We start from the raw sequence: 25,224 nt of genomic DNA on the forward strand, positions 1-25,224 counted from the left end.
TGACAAGGTAAAAATCTGTCAATCAACCCACTGTTCCCCACTAGGCTGTCATTGCAAATAAGAATTTGTTCTTAACTGACTTGCCTAGTTAAATAAAGGTACAAAAAAACAACCATGGAAGTGTGCTGCGTTAATGACCAAGTAGGAATTTATCACATACGACTTGGACAAATCCACTTGAACGGCCCTCCAACTGGTAATTAGTAGTGAGAAACTCATCTGTTTTTCCTGAGCAATGTTCGCTCTAATCTGGGGAACGCAACTCCCCGGGACTGCCAAACAGAAGAAATATCAACCTGCACGAGATTGAACTACTTCACTCAACTTTCTAGAGTTTTCCCCTTTAGTGAACACACTACGTTTCCCTTTACTTTGGGAATTGTGATCGAATCAACGCAATATTATCCACTTTCAATGCAACATACCAAAACAAAACAAACTATGCAAGACTTTGTTCGCAGAACTAACTATGCAAGAGATTTTGTTGTAGGCATCGTAGTAGAATTCTATTGCATTGACACTCAAGACTCAGCCCGTACACTACACAGACCAGTGCAAAAAAAAACAATCAGAGCTGCAGTAGGCCTATATGCAAATAGACCATTGCCATATATGGATCTGTGCCATTCACGTTGAACTGGACTGTGTTTACAGCATGAGCGGTCATGAGTAGATACGCTTGTTTTGAGATCAAAGCGGGAGCTGCATGTTCTTATTTTGTTCTTATCCTTTGTACATTTCTAGACATCTTTCACAAGTGAGTATGAAAATAGCTTTTTTGTGTTAAAGGGGCATTGTTGTATTTAAAAAAAAAAAGGCTTGAAGAAGCTAAATAGCCAATAGGCAGAGGGTAGCATGATTTGTCTGATTCTCTCTAATAATGGTATGGGAATAATAATGCATTTTATTTTGTAAAGTGGTTTCTTGCATCAAACAACAGTGGTCCTTTATATCTCAGTTGGTAGAGCATAGTGCTTGTAATGCCCAGGGTAGTGTGTTCAATTCCCGGGACCACTCATACATAAAATGCATGTATGGGGTCTGATCCTTAAGAGGTTTTAAAGCTTGATGAGAGCATGGTTGTTCAGGGCAGGATAGTTGCTTGGCTTTGGAACATTCTCAGCACATTTAAGGAACTTAACAACAAAAAAATCATTACTTTAACTGAACATTTCCTAAAAGTTCAAATGTGGTTACATTTAATTTAAATGTTGGTAATGTTCTAGGAACATTCTCCCACTGGTTTGACATTGACAATGTTCTCAAATAGTTCAGATAACTTTAAGAAACAATGTTCTTCTGTGGGAATTTCAGTACTTCAGCATAACTTTTCCTACAGGTTCTCTCATGATTCAATTTAAAGTCATGTTCTCAAATTGTTCAGAGAACGTTAAAACGTTCCATAAAAACACACAAGAAAACTTTAGTAAAGTTCAGAGAACGTTCTAAGAATATTATTTAAAAACATGTACAGTACCAGTCAAAAGTTTGGACACACCTACTCATTCAAGGGTTTTTCTTTATTTTTACTATTTTCTACATTGTAGAATAATAGTGAAGGCATCAAACTATGAAATAACACACGGAATCACATAGTGACCAAAAAAGTGTTAAACAAATCAAAATATATTTTATATTTGAGATTCTTCAACGTAACCACCCTTTGCCTTGATGACAGCTTTACCTATTTGGTAAAAGACCAAGTCCATATTATGACAAGAACAGCTCAAATAAGCAAAGAGAAACGACAGTCCATCATTACTTTAAGACATGAAGGTCAGTCAATACGGAAAATTTCAAGAACTTTGAAAGTTGTGCAGTCCCAAGTGCAGTCCCAAAAACCATCAAGCACTATGATGAAACTGGCTCTCATGAGGACCGCAACAGGAAAGGAAGACCCAGAGTTACCTCTGCTGCAGAGGATAAGTTCATTAGAGTTAACTGCACCTCGGATTGCAGCCAAAATAAATGCTTCACAGAGTTAAAGTAACAGACATATCTCAACATCAACTGTTCAGATGTGAGAGACTGTGTGAATCAGGCCTTCATGGTTGAATCGCTACAAAGAAACCACTACTAAAGGACACCAATAAGAAGAAGAGACTGCGTGAATCAGGCCTTCATGGTTGAATCGCTACAAAGAAACCACTACTAAAGGACACCAATAATAAGAAGAGACTGCGTGAATCAGGCCTTCATGGTTGAATCGCTACAAAGAAACCACTACTAAAGGACACCAATAAGAAGAAGAGACTTGCTTGACCCAAGAAACACGAGCAATGGACATTAGACAGGTGGAAATCTGTCCTTTGAGTCCAAATTTGAGATTATTGGTTCCAACCGCCGTGTCATTGTGAGACGCAGAGTAGGTGAATGGATGATCTCCGCATGTGTGGTTCACACTGTGAAGCATGGAGGAGGAGATGTGATGGTGTGGGGGTGCTTTGCTGGTGAAACTGTGATTTATTTAGAATTCAAGGCACATTTATGCAGCATGGCTACCACAACATTCTGCAGCGATACACCATCCCATATGGTTTGCATTTAGTAGGACTATCATTTGTTTTTCAACAGGACAATGACCCAACTCCTCCAGTCTGTGTAAGGGTTATTTTGCCAAGAAAGAAAGTGATGGAAAGTGATGGAGTGCTGCATAAGATGACTTGTTCTCTACAATCACCCGATCTCAACCCAATTGAGATGGTTTGGGATAAGTTGCACCGCAGAGTGAAGGAAAAGCAGCCAACAAGTGTTCAGCATAACTCCTTCAAGACTGTTGTAAAAGTATTCCAGGTGAAGCTGGTTGAGAGAATGCTGAGTGAGCAAAGCACTCATCAAGGCAAAGGGTGGCTACACCTTTTTCGGTAGTACATGATTCCATATGTGTTATTTCATAGTTTTGATGTCTTCACTTTTTTATTCTACAATTTAGAAAACAAAAAAATAAAGAAAAACCCTTGAATGAGTAGGTGTGTCCAAACTTTTGACTGGTACTGTCATATACATTCTGTTCTCAGTATCAATAAAACTCGCTCTATCCTCTATCTTGCTAAGTGTGATAGCCCCGCACACTAATTATCCACACCTGATCTCAATGAGTGCTTGTTTCCTTTGAAATAGGTTCTGTTTGAATCAGGGCTGACCCCATTTAGTCGACTGGTGGATTGTTTGGTCGATAGGCTGTTGTTCAGCTGACATTTCTTTAGTAGAGTGGTCACAAATGTATTTATTTTTCATAGCACATGCGGCAACTGTCTGATTCGTGCCTAGAATAATCTATTGCGCAGGTCACAGGGAAGGCACAGTCCGGCCACATTGTGTGCGCGAGCATTGCAAATTATTATTATACCAAATGTGTATATTTATTTATTTATTTTTACTATAGACATAGGCAACTTAACATTTCACAGACATGGATCCACTAAACCAGCTATGACGTTGGCTAGGACTTAATGCCCAGCCAACATAAAAAAGATGAATAAAGACAAAAACCACCACCTCAGACATACATTTCAACAAACATTAAAGACATCATACATGTTCCCTCAGTTTCCACACCCATCTTGTTGCTGCCATATGGCATAGAGTAGCCCATTTTTTTCAATATTAAATAATAATGCATTTGATTCATCCACTGTCTTAACAATGGTGGATCATTTGATATCCAGTTTTTAAATATTTTTTAATTTATTTTTATTGCAGTGAAAAGAATGGTCCATCCCATTGGGTAGCTCATCGCAACCTCATATGCCATGTCTTGAAATATGCAGATAGACGGATTAAAAATTACATTGCAACACTTCTGATAGCCAACTTTCTAACTCCGCCCATAACTTTTGGACTTTATAGCACTCCCATGAATTATTGAGTCATTGCTTGACTCAACTGCTTTTGTGCTGTAGAATTTGTGAATTTTGTCTCTTGTATAATACATTCTGTACATTAATTTATACTGGATTAAACGTGCATTTTCGTTAACTGTAATTTTGTTAATTATGTTCTATCACTCCCTCCATCATCGGATGGGGCCACAGTGTCTCCTGACCCCTCCTGTCTCAGCCTCCAGTATTTATGCTGCAGTAGTTTATGTGTCGGGGGGCTAGGGTCAGTCTGTTATATCTGGAGTATTTCTCCTGTCTTATCCGGTATCCTGTGTGAATTTAAGTATGCTCTCTCTAATTCTCTCTTTCTCTCTCTCTTTCTTTCTTTCTTTCTTTCTTTCTCTCTCTCTCTCTCTCGGAGGACCTGAGCCCTAGGACCATGCCTCAGGACTACCTGGCATGATCACTCCTTGTTGTCCCCAGTCCACCTGGCCGGGCTGCTGCTCCAGTTTCAACTGTTCTGCCTGCGGCTATGGAACCCTGGCCTGTTCACTGTGATTACTATTATTTGACCATGCTGGTCATTTATGAACATTTGAACATCTTGGCCATGTTCTGTTATAATCTCCACCCGGCACAGCCAGAAGAGGACTGGCCACCCCTCATAGCCTGGCTCCTCTCTAGGTCTCTTCCTAGGTTTTGGTCTTTCTAGGGAGTTTTTCCTAGCCACCGTGCTTCTACACCTGCATTGCTTGCTGTTTGGGGTTTTAGGTTGGGTTTCTGTACAGCACTTTGATATATCAGCTGATGTAAGAAGGGCTATATAAATACATTTGATTTGATTTGATCTTGCGTAAATATCAGTTATTTTTAAATGTTGGTTCCAATATAGACTCTCTGCAAGGTTTTGTATATCTTACATATCATATGAGTATACTTTCTGACTGAAATAGGATTCCCTCAACATTGCTCTGATGTTCAAAAGATTTCAAATCTAAATTTTGTGATATAACATTTTTAAGTTCCATGATTTAGAAAATGTCTACATTGATCAGTCCAAAATTGCTTTTGAATTCTGTGATGAAAAGAATTGTATTTCCTATTGTTTCACTTAATTAGATCTTTTTTTATGTTGTTGAGTAATGGAATAAAGTTCTTTATATATGTGTTGTTTGTTGTCACTTATTTTGCATCTTAAATATTTGTTGTGTTCCACTTAAAGGATTGCTGTAGATAATGAGTGATTTTTCCTATTGCCATTATTTACGTTTTTTCCCAAATACATTTTATATCATGAGATTTTAGAGTATTCTGGAAATATTTATATTGAGGGGGGCATTGAGTTTTCAATATTAGTCAGGTATATCAGAAGATCGTTGGCAAATACATTTAGTTTATATTCATGTTTACCAATACCTGTTATGTTTTTGTCCTGTCTAATTCTTTCTGCTAGCGGTTTAATTGCAAGTGCAGACAGGAGGGGGGAGAGAGGACATCCCTGTCTTGTGCTCCTTTTTAAAGCAAGTTAATCAGATCATGTATTATTTGTATATATTTTTTCTTTATGATATTTATATAATATTTTAATTAAATGTATTATTTGAAAGCTGGAAAGTTGAAGGCTTACGAAGTTTTGAATAGAAATGGCCATCAGACGGTCAAAAGCCTTTTCAGCATCAACAGCCATTATTGATAAATCTACATCTTGTTTTTTTTAGCTTATTGTATAATACTGAACATGTCCTTGTATTTGTTCGCAAGTGTCTATTTTTAATAAACCCTATTTGAATAATATGGATCAAGTCTGGTAAGAACTTTGCCATTCTGTTTGATACATGGAATTAGAAAGCACTGAATTGAGTGACGTGTTGTCAAATATTTTGTCCCAGAATGTTGACTAAAATTCTATGGGAAAGCCGTCTATACTTGGTGCTTTTCTCTGCATGAATATTTTAACAGTGTCTAATATTTTGTTATGGTTGATTTCTATTTTTAGTGATTTGTTTTTGTCTGCTGATAGTTGCTTCAGGGTTGTTGAGTCTAAGAAAGCTGTAGGATCAGTCCAACTGTTGTTTATTCTGATTTACAGTATCTAGAATTCCATAGAAGCTTTTAAAATGGTAATTAATAGCATTGTTGTTTCTAATTAAAGCATTTGTATCCTTATATTTTAAAATTATAACTGGTTTGACGTGTATTCGTTTTGTGAGGGCTGCGAGGTGTTTACCAGGTTTATTTGCCATTCAATTGTGTGCTTTATTTGAATTTAACCTGTAGTTGTTGGTTCTCTTAAAAAATAAAAGATCATATTCTTTCTTAAGTTCAGAAATGGTATTTTCTTCTTTACCTTGTAAATATTTTTTATGGGCCTTTTCTAAAATGGTGATTTATTTTTCATTCATTTTAATTTCTAACTCAGAATATGCTAGTATCATTCCCCTTACGTATGCATGCCTTTAAAGCATGCACAATTATGTCGGGGGTCAGTTTTTCTCTGTCCTCTATGTCTACATTTGTAATGGTAAAGTTTAACATTTTTTGTTTGCATATTTAGTAAATGTCGGGTCTTGAAGATGTTTTCTGTTCATTCTCCATATGTCACTAATTGTATTTTCTGTTGGTGTAGTTATCAATGATGCAGGAGAATTATCCGATATCACTACGTCATGGACTTTTTAACCCAGTATATTGTTGAATGCATTTTTGGAAAGAAAAATGTAGTCAATTCTTGAATAGATTTTCTTACTTTGTAGTAGTCTTTTGTAGTTGAGAATAGTAATCTCCAGGTGTCCTGTAAATTATTTGTGGAGATTAGCATTTTCAGCATCTTTGGAGGCTCCTTGAATTTGCCTTTTTTATTTCTGTGTCTATTTAACTTGTGGAATGTGTGATTTAAATTATAGTTCCTGTCTGGATTTGATTAAACATAGCTTGAATTCTATCTAAAAACATAATGTAACGTACATTTCAAAATTAGAAAACGTCCTTCTTGGTCCATGTGCTGGGATATAAGGGAAAATGGAATATTCTTGTTTATCAGGATGCCTACACCTCTGCTGTTAATACAGTAGGTGGCAGCATAGCCCTCTCCAATCAAGCTACTCTTTAAATGTTCAATCAAAGTTAACCCTGTATGTTTCATCTATCATTGAATAAACGTAATACAAAAATGTTTTGCAGAAGGCAGTGGACATCCCATTGATATGGGAGATTCATAGTATGAATACATACTGTAGTTATTGTATACATTACATATATAGAACATGTGAACATGTAGGCAGAGAAAACATTTAACAGAACACAAAAGAACAAAAAGCAAAGCACTTCTTTGCACTTTGAGGCGCTGCGCCTTTTATATGTTTTTTAAGCTCCAACTCCTCTCCTAATGTACCAACAGTCTGTGGATCATGTTATTGTAAATACATTGCAGAAGGCTTGCCACTTAAGTACTGTGCTCAGTTTGTAATACCTTGTCAATGAAAGTATATTGGCTGGTGGGGAGAGTGGGTGCACCGAAAGGCCAGAGTGAGATGAGTTGAGAGGCACCACACAACGTGTCAGATGCCCTCTCAGCTACCCCGTCCCAATCCCTCAGATAGAGCACATCTCCACTCTAACCAATGACCACCATTGGAGCTTAGCTATAATGGTTCAAAATGAATAATAATGACTCAACGTCCTCTCCTAATCGGGCCAGAACTAATTCATTTTACAGAAGGTTTGCAAGTCACAAAAATAAACACAATTACATTGTATTATAGATACATCCTTCTTTTCGCCCTCTCCCAAGTCAAGCGTATCCCTCTCCACCTCCCCCTCCCAGTTTTCCTCCCCCCTTTATCTCACCCAAGCCGAGCTTCCCCTCTTCCCTAACCGGATCAAGTACCCTCCCCCTTCCTCCCCCACCGCCTTACCCACCCAAACCACACATACACCGGCACACACATACATTTGAGAGAGTATTTTATCTTTCTGTAATCGAGACCATGTAATATCTAACAAAAGGGTATTTTTAATGATCTCTTATGTTTTATTTGACCAACACTGCCCTGAAAATATTCAACTCATAATTTCATTTTGATTTAACTAACTCCTCCATAGAGTATCCATATATACTGAACAAAAATATAAATGCAACATGTAAAGTGTTGGTCCCATGTTTAATGAGCTGAAATGAAAGATCCCAGAAATGTGCCTTATGCAGAAAAAGCTTATTCTACTCCATTTTTGTGCACAAATTTGTTTACCTCCCTGTTAGTGAGCATTTCTCCGTTGCCAAGATAATCCATCCACCTAAAATGTGTGGCATATCAAGAAGCTGATTAAACAGAATGATCATTACACAGGTGCACCTTGTGCTGGGTTCAATAAAAGGCCACTCTGAAATATGCAGTTTTGTCACACAACACAATGCCATAGATCTCAAGTATTGAGGGAGCGTGCAATTTGCCTGTTAACTTCAGGAATGTCCACCAGAGCTGTTGCCAGAGAATTTAATATTCCAAACGGCCTCACAACCGCAGACCATGTGTAACCCCGCCAGCCCAGGACCTCTACATCCATCTTATTCATCTGTGGGATCGTCTGAGACCAGTCACCCGGACAGCTGATGAAACTGAGGAGTATTTCTGTCTATAATCAAGCCCTTTGTGGGGAAAACCTCGTTCTAATTGGCTGGGCCTGGCTTCCCAGTGGGTGCGCCTGACTCCCAAGGTAAACTGACTATTTCTCAGGCCCAGATGCTAGAATATCCATATAATTGACAGATTAGGATAGAAAACACTCTAAAGTTTCCAAAACTGTCAAAATATTGTCTGTGAGTATAACAGAACTGACTTTGGAGGCGAAAACCTGAGGAAATCCAACCCGGAAGTGCCTTTTATTTGGAAAAATCCCTGTTTCATTGCCTGCCCATCCTCCATTTAAAGGGGTATCAACCAGAATCCTTTTCCAATGGCTTCCTCAGGCTGTGACCAGGCTTTAGACATAGTTTCAAGCTTTTATTTTGAATAATTAGCAAAATTTATCAAAACGCGTCAGGTGTCCTTTGATTAGTTCATGCGCGCGAGAGTTGTAGCTCGACATTTTCTTTCTCTGTAGTATTGAATAGTTTACCGTCTGGTTGAAATATTATCGATTATGTATGTTAAAAACAACCTGAGGATTGATTATAAAAAACGTTTGACATGTTTCTACGAACATTACGGATACTTTTTGGAATTTTCGTCTGCCCTCGTCTGACCTTAGTTTGCCCTGTCTGCCCTGTGGTTTTCTAAACATAACGCGCTAACCAAATGGAGGTTTTTGGTTATAAAAATAATCTTTATTGAACAAAAATAACATTTATTGTGTAACTGGGAGTCTCGTGAGTGCAAACATCCGAAGATCATCAAAGGTAAGCGATTAATTTTATTGCTTTTCTGACTTTCGTGACCAAGCTAATTTGCGGCTAGCTGTTCTTACTGTTTTGTCTAGTGATCGAAAAACTCACAAACGCTTGGATTGATTTCGCTGTAAAGCATATTTTCTAAATCTGACACGATAGGTGGATTAACAACAAGCTAAACTGTGTTTTGGTATATTTCACTTGTGATTTCATGATCATAAATATTTTTAGTATTTTTTTTGAATTTGGCGCTCTGCAATTCAGCGGTTGTTTACGAAAATGATCCCGCTAAAGGGATCCGTGCGTCAAGAAGTTAAAGTTTCACGAAGTCATTGGCACGCCCCCAGGGGCACAGACAGGACCTGGCATCATGATACAGCCTTTTTCTATGTCCTGAATAAAACCCCCACCTGGATTTTCTATCACCAGACCAAGCTTACCTCAATTATGAGAGGGCTAAGGGTTGAGACGAGACCAGTACCTCTATCAGGGAAATAAGGGAAATAAGGTTTAAGTAGATTGCTGAATCTTTTAACCATCCCACGTGGTTAACCTCTTAGACTATCGATACCGACAGAATAAGAACAAGTCTTTGATAATAATTACTAGTCTGCAGCTAGGAATTCGGTATCATTGAACGAGAAGACCGACAACCGCCGAAACATCTATCTATAACGACATGAATGAATGTCCCTCTGAACTATCCATTCTAACCACGACAGACAGAGGGCGGACAAACTCTCCAACAGAAACAAACTTTTCAACAGAGATCCCGACGACACACTGAGCGTAAATATCTATATTGATTGCAATTACTAGCGAATGAGTGAGCGTTCATGTGCAAAGGATTAGCATTTCAATTGTTATAATTATCCACTTTGTAGTGTCTCTTATCTTTCGTGCCCTTATCAGTCCCTCTGTCTACCAAGCCGCCATGCCGGTTTAGCCCACTATGGCACATCCCCCTATCATTTATTTGTAACCATATCTACTTTGTTTGTTTGTGTGATGCATTTCTGTGAGTACTTAGTTAGTAAAAAAATGATTTTAAGACAATTGATGTATGGATGACTCATAGTGAAGACTGGGTTCGTGCAGATAACCAACAATTTACGACGTTTGGAATGAGACTAATGTGAGGTAAAGAATAATTCATTAATCAGAAGACTAAGTGATCAGATATTAAAATATCTGAAAGTTATATTAGGAAAATTATAACTTTGTAATCTGAATATTTTCCTTAGTGCCCCGACTTCCTAGTTAATTACAGTTACATAATTAAGTAGTTTAATCATATAATAATTACAGAGAATTTTTGATAAAGATTCATCTTCAGTTTAATGATGCCAAAGACACGACACCAGTCAGCCCCTCTCCATTCCCATGGACATTAGAGCGTTGGACAGGCTCTCTATAGGCCGGGTCACCCACAATACCACCCCCATCAACCTACATGTGTCAGGGAACCACAGCGAGACGATCCAATTTATGCTCATTAAGTCTCCTCAGGTTCCCGTGGTATTGGGATTCTCTTGGCTCCAGCAACACAAATCCTCTTATTGACTGGTCTGCTGGTGCCATCACGGGCTGGAGCCCGTTCTGCCATGCTGAAGTCAGCGCAGCCTGCCCCGGGACGTCTTCCTGGGAGCTCGGAAGTTGCCCCGGACCTGTCCGCCATTCCCGTGGAGTACAAGGACCGCTTCTTGCTGTGAAGATGACGTTGGAGGAGTGGAGGCACTGGCTGGAGAGGGCGGAACATCCATTCATTGTGTGGACTGACCACAAGAACCTGAAATATCTCCGCACCGCCAAGCATCTCAATTCCAGGCAAGCTAGTTGGGCCCTGCTTTTCCCACAGTTCAACTTCTCCCTCTCATATCGACTGGGATCCAAGAATGTAAAACGCGCTGTCATGCCGCTATAGCCCCATGGCTACAACCCTGGAACCCGAGACCATCCTTCCCGTCTCGTGCCTGGAGACAGCACCTCGTGCATGGTGACAGAATAGGGAAGCATGTTCGTGAGGCGCAGCATTCCCAGCCAAACCCCCGGGGGGGCGGGGCAGATAACTGGATGTTTGTTCCTGATGGGTCCTCTCCTCGGTCCTGGAGAGGGCCCACCCTGCCACCCGGGCTCCCGTTGGACCCTGACCTTTGTGCAACAATGCTTTTGGTGGCCTACCATGGTTCCTGACGTCTCAGCGTTCGTCGGCTTATGCACGATCTGTGCGCAGAACAAGACTCCTCGGCAAGCCCTGGCTGGTCTCCTTCAACCTCTGCCTGTCCCTCACCATCACTAGTTTCACATATCCCTGGACTTTGTCATTGGTCTCCCCTTGTCTGATGGCAACACCGCCATCCTGACTGACAGTAGTGGACCGGTTTTAATCAGCCCACTTCATACCTCACCCCAAGCTACCCTCTGCCAACGAGATGGCCCAGCTCATGGTGGATCCATGGACTCCCAGTGGACATGGTCTCCGACCGGGGTCCTCAGTTCTCGTCCCGTCGGCCAGCCTGTCCTCCAGGTTCCACCCCCAGTCCAACGAGCCAACCAAGATCTCGTTGGAGCGAGCCAACCTAGACGGAGCGAGCCAACCAAGACCTGGAGACGACTCTTCGCTGCCTCGGTCTCCGCCAACCCCACCGACTGGAGCCAGCAACTAGTGTGGGTCGAATACGCCTGCATCACCCTTTCTTTCTCTGCCACAGGTCTCTCGCCCTTTGAGCGTTCCCTGGGTGATCAGCCCCCACTCTTCCCTGAGCAAGAGGAAGAGGTCGGCATACCTTCGGCCCAGATGTTTGTCCACCACTGTTGTCATACCTGGAAGGGAGCCCGGTCGGCCCTTCTCAAGACCACCTCCAGGTATTGACAACAAGCGGACCGCCACAGGACCCTGGCTCCCCGGTATCGTCTTGGGCTGCCCCTCCAGGTGGAGTCCCGCAAACTTTCTCCTGGTTTATCGGCCCTTTTCCCATCTCCAAGGTCATTAGCCTCTCTGCTGTTCGTCTTCTGTTGCCCCGTAACCTCTGTATACATCCCACTTTTCATGTGTCTAGAATCAAACCCATGTCTCACAGCCCTTTGTCTCCTGTTTATACAAGTTTTCCACTAGTGTGTTTGATTTGTACAGCAACATGTCCGAGTTGGTGGAAGTTGACTCTAGATTTAGAAATCCCAAAGCCAACAATGGCTACACTCATGAACTTTTCAGCCAGGTTTGCTGTCATGACTGACTTTGCGAGATCATCTACAAACCACAGCACTGTCCATTTCTATATCAAGTGTCAACTCCCTCCTCCCAAGACATGCTTCTGTGGAAATCAAACAGACCTGTGAAAGTGTATTGTAGAACATAGTTAAATGCACCAGGTTTGAATTACACAGACCAACTCAGACCAAACAGTATCCCTGGTAAATATTTTTGACAAGTTAAATGGTCTCTCTTCCTATGTGACACACGCTCGTAATACTGCAGGCTTTCTGTCATTCATGGATTATTTTTGAATCGTTCATGGACCTCAATTTGAAAACATAATCTCAATGCATTCATGCTCGAGTAGAATGTCTTACGAACCGTAGGAAAGGAGACATGAGACATGAAGAAAGACATTGACAGGAAGAGAGAGTACACATTCTGGACACCTTAGACTGAGTTCACATACATAGTAAATGTGCTCACTTCAGCCTAAGTCACTCAAACTTCATAATGTGGTTACACTTTTTTAAGCGGTTTTGATTTTCTCATAACAGTGTTCTGTAAGGGAGAGGAATTAAACAATGAAGCGCAATCATGCATGCCCCCCCCCCCCCCCACCAACACACGTTCATATTTTTTTTAAATATGAAACTATCAACTGAACCTGCCCCCAAAACTCTAAATGTTGAATTCAGAAGCTGAATTGCAATATAGAACGTTCTACCAGCTGAGATAGGAACCGGGTGTGCTGCTGTCTTGTCTGTTGTGTTAATGAATGTGCATATTCCTTACCCGTTTGCGCAAATTGCAGCTGAGAATTAGGTTGCGGGAGAATGTGTTGGCAAAAGCAGTGTAGAACTCCAACACCTTCAGCAGAGCATCTCTCCGAATTACGTGCAAGTCGCAGTAAGTGAGAGCCCGCACATTGGCACAAGCATGTGCCAGATTGGCTTCCTTCCAGAAGACATCCCCAAACACATCTCCCTTACCTGGGGAACAGGAAAAGTAGCATTACTTTGAAAAAAACTCACCCAAAAACAATTTGTTACTAGTTAGGTTTCCCTCCAATTGGTGACAGATTTTCATGCGAATATTCTAAAATTGGCATAAAGAAACTATGCACATTTTCCCACCAGTGGTGTGTTTCCACCAAACTGACTTTTTGCTGATAAAAACCAGTACCTGATGATGTAGTGCACACAAATGTCAAAATCTAAAGTTCAATGTGTAATTTTGTCGCAAAAACTGTAGCATTAAATAGCAAATGTGCCTACTCTGACAAATGATCTGTTTGCACTTATAAAATGAGTTGGTTAGTGTCATCAACAGAGTAACTTAAGGAAAAGTGTTGCTTTGCCACCCTTTCCAGCCTTTCAAACTTAAAGGCCTGGTGCAGACAAAAACGTTAATAGACCAATAAGAAACAGTGTTCCAAACCTCTCTGGCAATAACATTTTGTTATCAGTTTTCCCCTCCCTGCTCAGGCCACTCCAAGAGCAAAATTCTTGGTTGAGAAATGGTTCTTTGCTCAGAAGCTATTTTTGTTTCTACTTAATTGTTACCCAGAGATTATTTGATAGTGAGATAAAAACAGCGGCATTGGGCCTTTAAGCACAATGACAGAGCACAGTGATTGTTGTGTGTGTAGTTATTCCACAATTCAAAATCTAGAACTTGGTAGAGGGAACACTTCAGGGAGTTTTAACGGTAACTCATGCAAGGGAGATTCCCTGCTGTTCAATGGTTGATTCAGCATTGATTCTCAAAAAATCTAATTCATAGGCAATGTTAAAAAAGCTGTTCGCCGGCATTAAACACAACATTTAAAAAAAAAACTCTGGTTACTCTGATTAATCCATCAGTGATAAGCAAATACATCTACAGACAGTCAGCAACAATCACCGTAATCACCGTAATCAGTGGCTTTTTACCCGATTGTGTTCAAAGCCAGCGAACATTGGGGGTAGTTCACCAAAATTACACATTGGTTTCCTTACCCTGTAAGCAGTCTGTGGACAAGGTATGACAGCAGGTATAGCAGCATTTTCTAGTTTCCTGTACAAATTATCCTAAAGTATGTCAAATTGATTGTGTAGCTCAATGAAGTTACTTATTTTCATTTGGCCAATGTGTGCCACAAATTGTAAAACGTTAGCGTTTGGAATAGTGGCCAGTTTGGTGTACCTTGCATGAGCTACCGTTAAACTCGCTGAAGTGTTCCCCCCTTGCCTTTCGTATTCGTAACTGATGTGTGTATTTTGTATTCTGCAGAGATTATTTGAAAAATAGACCTTCGTCTCAACATGACTTCCTGTCAAAATAAAGAAATATATATATATTTTTTTTTTAACAAAACATAGATATTTCTTATACCTTGTCCATAGACTGCTTACAGGGTAAGGACATTTGGGTGAACTATCCCTTTAAACACTGCTGAACCTTGCCTTGAGAGCATAGTATAACTGTCTTTCCCTATAATAACAAAAATCGATCTATTGCTTCAAAATGTCAATTTCATAGATTGTCATTCCATGAACAGCACTATGAGGGTATTTTAAGACAAACATCTCAGTTGAATCCTTCATTGATTCAGAATTAATCAGGGGTGCCACAGGGCCTCCCGGGTGGCGCAGTGGTCTAGGGCACTGCATCGCAGTGCTAACTGCGCCACCAGAGTCTCTGGGTTCGCGCCCAGGCTCTGTCGCAGCCGGCCGCGACCGGGAGGTCCGTGGGGCGACGCACAATTGGCATAGCGTCGTCCGGGGTAGGGAGGGTTTGGCCGGTAGGGATATCCTTGTCTCATCACGATCCAGCGACTCCTGTGGCGGGCCGGGCGCAGTGCGTGCCAACCAAGGGGGCCAGGTACACGGTGTTTCCTCCGACACATTGGTGCGGCTGGCTTCCGAGTTGGAGGCGCGCTGTGTTAAGAAGCAGTACGGCTGGTTGGGTTGTGCTTCGGAGGACGCATGGCTTTCGACCTTCGTCTCTCCCGAGCCCGTACGGGAGTTGTAGCGATGAGACAAGGTAGTAATTACTAGCGATTGGATACCACGAAAATTGGGGAGAAAATGGGATAAATAAATAAATAAATAAATAATAAATAAATAATAAAAAAATCAGGGGTGCCACAGATCCCAGCGGTGCTTACCTAGAATGGCGATGACCTCGTCGTCCTGAATAACTTCCAATGACCCGGATACTACAAAGCAAAGGGTGTCCACACTTTCGCCAGCATGGAATATGAGGTCCCCTGGGGCGCAGTGTGTGGTTTGGAACTCAACCGCTAGAGAGCGCAAGCAGCCATCACTGGCCAGTCGAAATGCTGGGTGCTCATTGAACACCTGTCTATTAAGGTGGACACAGATGTCTGCTCGCATATCTTTGGGACAGATTGACAGGACCTAAAAGGGAACAAGAGCACAATTTGGTCACACTAACACTGGGATAGTGTTAAAAACAAGTTACAGAGCATCTTCAACAAGAGCAAGCTCAAAAATCTGAAATAAGCTTTAAGTCAGGGGTGTCAAATTTATATTGCTCCAGGGGCCACATTTGTGGCTTGCCACCAAACTGTAAAAACAAACACTCCTGTGTCTATCATTTTGGGGATTTCAGATGCTCCCTGACTGTTTAGCTTTTTTAGGGCTTGTTAGAGGCTGAGACACAGTGAATAGATATACTGTATGATTCCCTGATATTACACACTGAAGCCTGTACATTTTACTATGCTGGTGAGAATCACATTAGAGTGTTCCATATTACAACACCAGTCTTGAAAAGAAAACAGTTCTCAATTCAAGCAAGGTTATAGCAGAGTGACTGGGGTAACTGGAACTGACTTTAAATGTACTTTTCGTATTGAGCCGGCATTTGCAGCCTTTATCATGAATGCGATCACTGTGAACGCGGTAACATTGCCTTTAAAAGCTGCATTGTTGACAGCTTTATAGACTGAATCCCAGCCTATGTATTTTAAAATATATTCAATGGAATCCCAGTGTCCTCATGTTGTAAAACCTATATTTACGGTTATTGATAGTAAAGTGGCAGGAAAGTTGTGCCCAAAACTTGATTGCTTACAGATCGGCAAAACATGTCATTATAACTTTACTTATCACGACTGGACAATTTGCCTGCCCTAAGTACTATAAAAAATGTATAAACATTAAGTGGCAATATGTTACTTTTCGGGCGACCCGACCAAATTTACATAGAATTGTGAGTTATAGATCTATCATTCTCATTGAAAGAAAGTCTAAAAAGCAGTAGATCTGTTCTATGTGCGCTATTTCTATGCCTTCGGTTCTTAAGTCTTTAGCTTATTTTGTCACATAAACTGAAATTAGGCGAACTAATCGAGTTTTAGCAACCAGGAAATGGCGGAGCGATTTCTGCACATAGGAACTTTGATATATGATATGACATATCACATTTATTGTTTTGCAGTGTATAAACAGTTCAATGTTTTCATTAATAAACAGTTCAATATAAACAAAACCATGTATGATGTGTAACTAAACTCAGAAAAAAAAGGAACGTCCCTTTTTCAGGACCCTGTCTTTCAAAGATAATTCGTAAAAATCCAAATAACTTCACAGATCTTCATTGTAAAGGGTTTAAACACTGTTGTCACGCCCTGGCCTTATTATTCTTTGTTTTCTTGATTATTTTAGTTAGGTCAGGGTGTGACATGGGTAATGTTTATGTTTTGTTGGTTTTTGATGTTTATTTGGTAAAGGGGTTATGGGGTGTAAAATATGGTTTTGTGTTTAGTGTAGATGTCTAGCGTTGTCTATGTTGGTGAGTGATCTAGAAGAGTCTATGGTTACCTGAATGAGTTCCCAATTAGAGACAGCTGATGTCGGTTGTCTCTGATTGGGAGCCTTATTTAGGGTAGCCATAGGCTCTCATTAATTGTGGGTAATTGTCTATGTCAGAACGTTTGTAGCTTCACGGTCGTTTTGTTGTTTTGTTTGTTTGTAATAGTGTTTTTTCGTTCCATGTTCATCTTCGTTCGTTTCATTAAAAGAGAAGATGTATTCTTATCCAGCTGCGCCTTGGTCCTCATTCTCTCCAGTACACGATCGTGACAGAATTACCCACCATAGGACCAAGCGGCATGGAAGGCGGCAACAGGACATACCTACACAGGATCTCTGGAGTTGGGAGGAGGAATTGGAAGAAGATCCATGGGCACAACCTGGAGAATATCGCCTCCCTCGTGAAGAGCTGGAGGCAGCGAAAGCCGAGAGGAGGCGATATGAGGAGGCAGCACGGAGACAAGGCTGGAGACCCGTGAGTACACCCCAAAAATTTCTTGGGGGGGGCCTTAAAGGGAGGGTGGCGAAGTCAGGTAGGAAACCTGCGCCTACTCCCTGTACTTACCGTGGAGAGCGGGAGTACGGGCAGACACCGTGTTACGCAGTAGAGCGCACGGTGTCTCCTGTACGCGTGCATAGCCCGGTTCGGTACATTGCAGCTCCACGTATCGGCCGGGCTAGACTGAGCGTTGAGCCATATGTCATGAAGCCGGCCCAACGCATCTGGTCACCAGTGCGTCTCCTCGGGCCGGCGTACATGGCACCAGCCTTACGCATGGTGTCCCCGGTTCGCCTACATAGGCCGGTGCGGGTTATTCCACCTCCCCGCACTGGTCAGGCGACGGGGAGCATAGAACCAGGTAAGGTTGGGCAGGCTCGGCGTTCAAGGGAGCCAGTACGCCTGCACGGTCCGGTATTTCCGGCGCCACCTCCCCGCCCCAATCCAGTACCACCAGTGCCTCCTCCACGCACTAGCTATATGGTGCGTGTCTCCAGCCCTTTACCACCAGTGTCTAAACCACGCACCAAGCCTCCTGTGTGTCCCCAGAGTCCTGTGCGTCCTGTTGCTGCTCCCCGCACTAGCCCTGAGATGCGTGTCCCCAGCCCGGTGCCACCAGTCCCGGCACCACGCACCAGGCCTACAGTGCGCCTCAGCCGGCAGGAATCTGCCGTCTGCACAGCATTGACTGAACTGCTCGTCTCCCCAGCGCCATCTGAGCCATCCGTCTCCCCAGCGCCATCTGAGCCATCCGTCTCCCCAGCGCCATCTGAGCCATCCGTCTGCAATGAGCCTGCAAAGCCGCCCGTCTGCCATGAGCCTGCAAAGCCGCCCGTCTGCCATGAGCCCACTGAGCCGTCCGCCAGACAGGAGCCGCTAGAGCCGCCAGCCAGACAGGAGCCGCTAGAGCCGTCCGTCAGACAGGATCTGCCAGAGCCGCCAACCAGACAGGATCTGCCAGAGCCGCCAACCAGACAGGATCTGCCAGAGCCGCCAACCAGACAGGAGCAGCCAGATCAGTCAGCCAGCCATGAGCAGCCAGATCCGTCAGCTAGCCATGAGCAGCCAGATCCGTCAGCTAGCCATGAGCAGCCAGATCCGTCAGCTAGCCATGAGCAGCCAGATCCGTCAGCTAGCCATGAGCAGCCAGATCCGTCAGCTAGCCATGAGCAGCCAGATCCGTCAGCTAGCCATGAGCAGCCAGATCCGTCAGCTAGCCATGAGCAGCCAGATCCGTCAGCTAGCCATGAGCAGCCAGATCCGTCAGCTAGCCATGAGCAGCCAGATCCGTCAGCTAGCCATGAGCAGCCAGATCCGTCAGCTAGCCATGAGCAGCCAGATCCGTCAGCTAGCCATGAGCAGCCAGATCCGTCAGCCAGCCATGAGCAGCCAGATCCGTCAGCCAGCCATGAGCAGCCAGATCCGTCAGCCAGCCATGAGCAGCCAGATCCGTTAGCCAGCCATGAGCAGCCAGATCTGTCAGCCAGCCATGGGCTGTCCCTCAGTCCGGAGCTGCAGTCCCTCAGTCCGGAGCTGCAGTCCCTCAGTCCGGAGCTGCCATTCCTCAGTCCGGAGCTGCCATTCCTCAGTCCGGAGCTGCCCCTTCCCCTGGTGCTGCCCCTTACCCTGGTGCTGCCCCTTACCCTGGTGCTGCCCCTTACCCTGGTACTGTCCCTGACCCTAGTACTGCCCCTGATCCTGGTACTGCCCCTGACCCTGGTACTGCCTCTTACCCTGGTACTGCCCCTTAGTCTGGAACTGCCCCTGAATGCAATGGGGTTAATGTGGAGGGGGGTCGTTTGGAGGAGGCCTAGGAGGTGGTTAGGTACTGTGGTGACGTGGGGACTACGACCAGAGCCGGAGCCGCCACCGTGGAGGGGAGCACACCCAGACCCTCCCCTAGATTGTGTATGGTGCGCCCGGAGTTCGCGCCTCAAGGGGGGGGTTATGTCACGCCCTGGCCTTATTATTCTTTGTTTTCTTGATTATTTTAGTTAGGTCAGGGTGTGACATGGGTAATGTTTATGTTTTGTTGGTTTTTGATGTTTATTTGGTAAAGGGGTTATGGGGTGTAAAATATGGTTTTGTGTTTAGTGTAGATGTCTAGCGTTGTCTATGTTGGTGAGTGATCTAGAAGAGTCTATGGTTACCTGAATGAGTTCCCAATTAGAGACAGCTGATGTCGGTTGTCTCTGATTGGGAGCCTTATTTAGGGTAGCCATAGGCTCTCATTAATTGTGGGTAATTGTCTATGTCAGAACGTTTGTAGCTTCACGGTCGTTTTGTTGTTTTGTTTGTTTGTAATAGTGTTTTTTCGTTCCATGTTCATCTTCGTTCGTTTCATTAAAAGAGAAGATGTTTTCTTATCCAGCTGCGCCTTGGTCCTCATTCTCTCCAGTACACGATCGTGACAACTGTTTCCCATGCTTGTTCAATGAACCATAAACAATTAATGAACATGCACCTGTGGAACAGTCGTTAAGACACTAACAGCTTACAGATGGTAGGCAATTAAGGCCACAGTTATGAAAACTTAGGACACTAAAGAGGCCTTTCTTCTGACTCTGAAAAACACCAAAAGAAAGATGCCCAGGGTCCCTGCTCATCTGCGTGAATGTGCCTTAGGCATGCTGCAAGGAGGCATGAGGACTGCAGATGTGGCCAGGGCAATAAATTGCAATGTTCGTACTGTGAGACGCCTAAGACAGCGCAACAGAGAGACAGGACGGACAGCTGATCATTCTCGCAGTGGCAGACGACTTGTAACAACACCTGCACAGGATTGGTACATCCGAACATCACACCTGTGAGACAGGTACAGGATGGCAACAACAACTGCCCGAGTTACACCAGGAATGCACAATCCCTCCATCAGTGCTCAGACTGTCTGCAATAGGCTGAGAGAGGCTGGACTGAGGGCTTGTAGGTCTGTTGGCAGGTCCTCACAGGTCCTCACCAGACATCACCGTCGCCTATGGGCACAAACCCACTGTCGCTGGACCAGACAGGACTGGCAAAAAAGTGCTCTCCACTGACGAGTCGCGGTTTTGTCTCACCAGGGCTGGTGATCGGATTTGCGTTTATTGTCAAAGGAATGAGCGTTACACCGAGGCCTGTACTCTGGAGCGGGATCGATTTGGAGGTGGCGGGTCTGTCATGGTCTGGGGCGGTGTGTCACAACATCATCGGACTGAGCTTGTTGTCATTGCAGGCAATCTCCACGCTGTGCGTTACAGGGAAGACATCCTCCTCCCTCATGTGGTACCCTTCCTGCAGGCTCATCCTGACATGACCCTCTAGCATGACAATGCCACCAGCCATACTGCTCATTCTGTGTGTGATTTCCTGCAAGACAGGAATGTCAGTTTTCTGCCATGATCAGCGAAGAGCCCGGATCTCAATCCCATTGAGCACGTCTGGGACCTGTTGGATCGGAGGGTGAGGGCTAGGGCCATTCCCCCCAGAAATGTCAAGGAACTTGCAGGTGCCTTGGTGGAAGAGTGGGGTAACATCTCACAGCAAGAACTGGAAAATCTGGTGCAGTCCACGAGGAGGAGATGCACTGCAGTACTTAATGCAGCTGGTGGCCACACCAGATACTGACTGTTACTTTTGATTTTGATCCCCCCTTTGTTCAGGGACACATTATTCCATTTCTGTTAGTCACATGTCTGTGGAACTTGTTCAGTTTATGTCTCAGTTGTTGAATCTTGTTATACAAGAATTATACAAGAATTTTGTCATACAAATATTTACACATGTTAAGTTTGTTGAAAATAAACGCAGTTGACAGTAAGATGACGTTTCTTTTTTTGCTGAGTTCATTTGTCATTTTAAAGTGTTTTTTATGGTTGTAAAGGTGAGGAATGCAAATGCCACAGCAATTCAAGAACATCCCATTGTTTTCTGGAATTATTCCTAAAGTTTGGAAAGCAGGACATGTATTTCCTCGTCACAAGGTTGGGAACCCTATTGACCTAAACATCTACCGCCCTATATCAAAGCTTTCATGTTTGACAAAAATATTAGAAGCATTGATACTCTCAACTTCTCTCCTTGATATTTTTTTTACCCCCTTTTCTCCCCAGTTTCTCGATATCCAATTGGTAGTTACAGTCTTGTCCCATCATAAACAACTCCCATTAGGACTCGGGAGAGGCGAAAGTTGAGAGCCATGCGTCCTCTGAAACACCACCCTACCAAGCCGCACTGCTTCTTGACACACTGCTTGCTTAACCCGGAAGCCAGTCGCACCAATGTGTTGGAGGAAACAGCATACAACTGGCGACTGAAGTCAGCGTGCATGAGACCGGCCAGCCACAAGGAGTCACTAAAGCGCGTTGGGACAAGGACATCCCGGCCGGCCAAACCCTCCCTTAACCCGGACGACGCTGGGCCAATTGTGTGCAGCCTCATTGGTCTCTCGGTCGCGGCCGGCTGCGACACAACCTTTCTCCTTCTTAACCAGGAACTGTATCTTAAATACATATCAGTCTGGATTTAGACTGGAACATAGTACCATTCTGCTGAATCACAATGATATTGAATGCTTTTTTTTTAAACAAAAAAATGCAAAAAAGCGTTCAAAAGCATTCTATACTGTGGATCATTCATCTTGATTGCATAGACTGTTCTCTGTCGGACTTGATAGCAATGCTCTTGATTCAAAATGTACTTCAGTGATAGATCTCAATGTAAATTTGCTGACTGTGTCAACTCAATTCTTCGAGGTCACTAAAGGTATTCCTCAAGGGTTCATTTCCAGGCTAGTATTATTCACACTATATACAGTATAAACTATATGGGCCATTCTGTCTGTTCTTGCTCGGACAAGGCTTATTTGTCCAAGGCTTACTTGTCCAAGGCTTACTTACTACTGTATATACATTATATTGTTTCCTTAGTGAAAAACTGTCAGCTACACATCTATGCTGATGATACTGTGCTGTACTCATCTGCCTCTTCTGTGAACTAGGCTATACCTAATCTACAGACTGCTTTTCATGTCAAAAGCACTTGTTGAGCTTAAACTGGTACTGAATGCGGACAAAACAAAGTACTTACATATCTGCACGTTAAATGGAGCTCAAGTTGAGCGAATCCCCTCATTTACAGAGCATTCGAAAAGTATTCAGTCCCCTTGACTTTTTCCACATTTTGTTACATTACAACCTTATTCTAAAATGTATTAAATAAAATGAATTCCTCATAAATCTACACACAATACCTCATAATGACAAAGCAAAAACAGGTTTTTAGACTTGTTTGCAAATGTATTAAAAATAGAAGACCCTTCGTTATGAGACTCGAAATTGAGCTCAGGTACATCCTGTTTCCATTGATCATCCTTGAGATGTTTCTACAACGTGATTGGAGTCCACCTGTGGTCAATTTAATTGATTGGACATTATTTGGAAAGGCACACACCTGTCTATTTCAGAGCAAAAACCAAGCCATGATGTTGAAGGAATTGCCCGTAGAGCTCCGAGACAGGATTTGTGTTAAGGCACAGATCTGGGGAAGGGTACCAAAACATTTCTGCAGCATTGAAGGTCCCCAAGAACACAGTGGCCTCCATTATTCTTAAATGGAAGAAGTTTGGAACCACCAAGACTCTTCCTAGAGCTGGCCGCCCGGCCAAACTGAGCAATCGGGGGATTAGGGCCTTGGTCAGGGAGGTGACCAAGAATTTGATGGTAACTTTGATGGTAACTCTGACCTACTGGGAATGTGATGAAAGAAATAGAAGCTAAAAACGTATTCTCTCTACTATTATTCTGACATTTCACATTATTAAAATAAAGTGGTGATCCTAACTGACCTAAGACAGGGAATTTTTACTTGGATTAAATGTCAGGAATTGTGAAAAACTGAGTTTAAATGTATTTGGCTAAGGTGTATGTAAACTTCCGACTTCAACTGTATCTCTGTGATCTGTATCAAAAAGTGGGCTGGCCGTCTCTGACAAGTCATAGAACTTAATATTGTTTTATTTACAAAGTTCTCATGCTAAAACTGCCATATTACCTCACATCGCTCATAACCTACAGAAGTTCAAAATACTTTAACTCGCTCACAGAAATGGCTAACTGTTGACATTCATCTTGTTGCCACTTATTTACAGGTAACTGACTGACATAAAAAAGGAAACACTTCAGTAAATGAGCGATATAAAATTATATTTAAAGCAGTTGCTTCCACACAGGTGTGGTTCCTGAGTTAATTAAGCAATTAACATCCTATCATGCTTAAGGTAATTGTGACGAAGCTGACTCAGTAGCACTCGTCACGAATGCTCATTATTTAATTATTCTTACAAATTGTTTAGTGCATTCATGTTTCCCCATATCTACTAATTCATTTATCCTAAGTGTTCTGTGTATACTGTTGTTCTTTTCCTCTTTTGCCAGTATCATGGGAAGGCTAATTATGTGTTGAGGAAATGTTTGGTCGAGTTGCATTGTGACGCTTTTCAGTTTCATATTTAAATGCAGACATTTACCATTTTGCAATTCACCCAGTGTGTACAATATGTAAATGTGGGTACAATGTTACATGATTTAATATGTCATATTTGGGTAAAGAGCTCCATGGTTAATGATATGGTCCATAGGGAGGAGCCATAGGTATAAAGGTACCTGTTCAACCTGTGAGCAGGAGGGATGTTCTAGCTCTGGTATGTGAGCTGGGTGGGGAGGTTGTCCATAGCCTGGTATACCCTAAACTGATTTAGTTGGTTTGAAAGGGTAGGTCTGATTGAGGCTTAGGGTTTCGATTTATATTAAAAACTTGCATTTTGAGAGTCTGCTCATTTAGTAAATACTTTTGTAGATTTAGTACATTTTCATTGAATTTCGTCATTCACCGGGAACCACCTTTCACTGTTAATAAACTGGACTCTATTTTGCACCTGATTCTGCTGCCTTCTGCTACTTATTGCCCATAAGGGGCTGCTCCAACATCCGGTCCCTTTGACAGTCATGTATAAAAATGCCAAGTTGCCCATTAATTTGGCTACCATGGCTAGAAGAAATCTCAGTGACTTTGAAAGAGGGGTCTCAAAGGAGCATTACGTGTGTGTGTGTGTGTGTCTCAGTCATCAGATCTCAACACAATTTAACACTATTGGGAGATTCTGGAGCATTGCCCGAGACAGCGTTTTACACCACCATCAACAAAACACAAAATTATGGAATTTCTCTGGAAGAGAAAGCTTTCAGTGATGCCAGAGCGATTGATGAGGCTCTTCAAAGAATAACCTCAGCAGCAGGGAGGGTCAGCCCCAGCAGTCAGCTGGCTCAGGCACCAGGGCAACAGGAAGAAGAGGGATCAGATGGAGCAGAAGCACCAGCAGTAGTGCCACAAACGTCTGCTGTTTGGATGCTGTTTGACGAGAGAGCAACTGGGGATGCAGCACGAAGGAATCCCTCAGCAGATTCCATAATGGCGGTCTGATCCTATTTGGAGGAGTCCCTCCTCGAAAGATCTGCAGATACTCT

The 25,224-nt window shown here is 42.9% G+C and overlaps 1 protein-coding gene across 1 annotated transcript in view; it reads right to left on the bottom strand.

Moving 5' to 3' along the window:
- Nucleotides 1-25,224, bottom strand: part of kcnh5a (potassium voltage-gated channel, subfamily H (eag-related), member 5a) — a 133,187-nt gene that overhangs the window by 8,994 nt on the left and 98,969 nt on the right. Inside the window, exons 10-11 of the mRNA XM_055872497.1 lie at nucleotides 15,555-15,807; nucleotides 13,199-13,395 (exon numbers count right to left, since the gene is read on the bottom strand). Of these exons, the coding sequence (XP_055728472.1) occupies nucleotides 13,199-13,395; nucleotides 15,555-15,807 (450 nt within the window). The remainder of the gene's footprint in view (nucleotides 1-13,198; nucleotides 13,396-15,554; nucleotides 15,808-25,224) is intronic.

This window comes from Salvelinus fontinalis, chromosome 20 (assembly GCF_029448725.1).
Source record: "Salvelinus fontinalis isolate EN_2023a chromosome 20, ASM2944872v1, whole genome shotgun sequence".
Lineage (NCBI taxonomy): Eukaryota > Metazoa > Chordata > Actinopteri > Salmoniformes > Salmonidae > Salvelinus > Salvelinus fontinalis.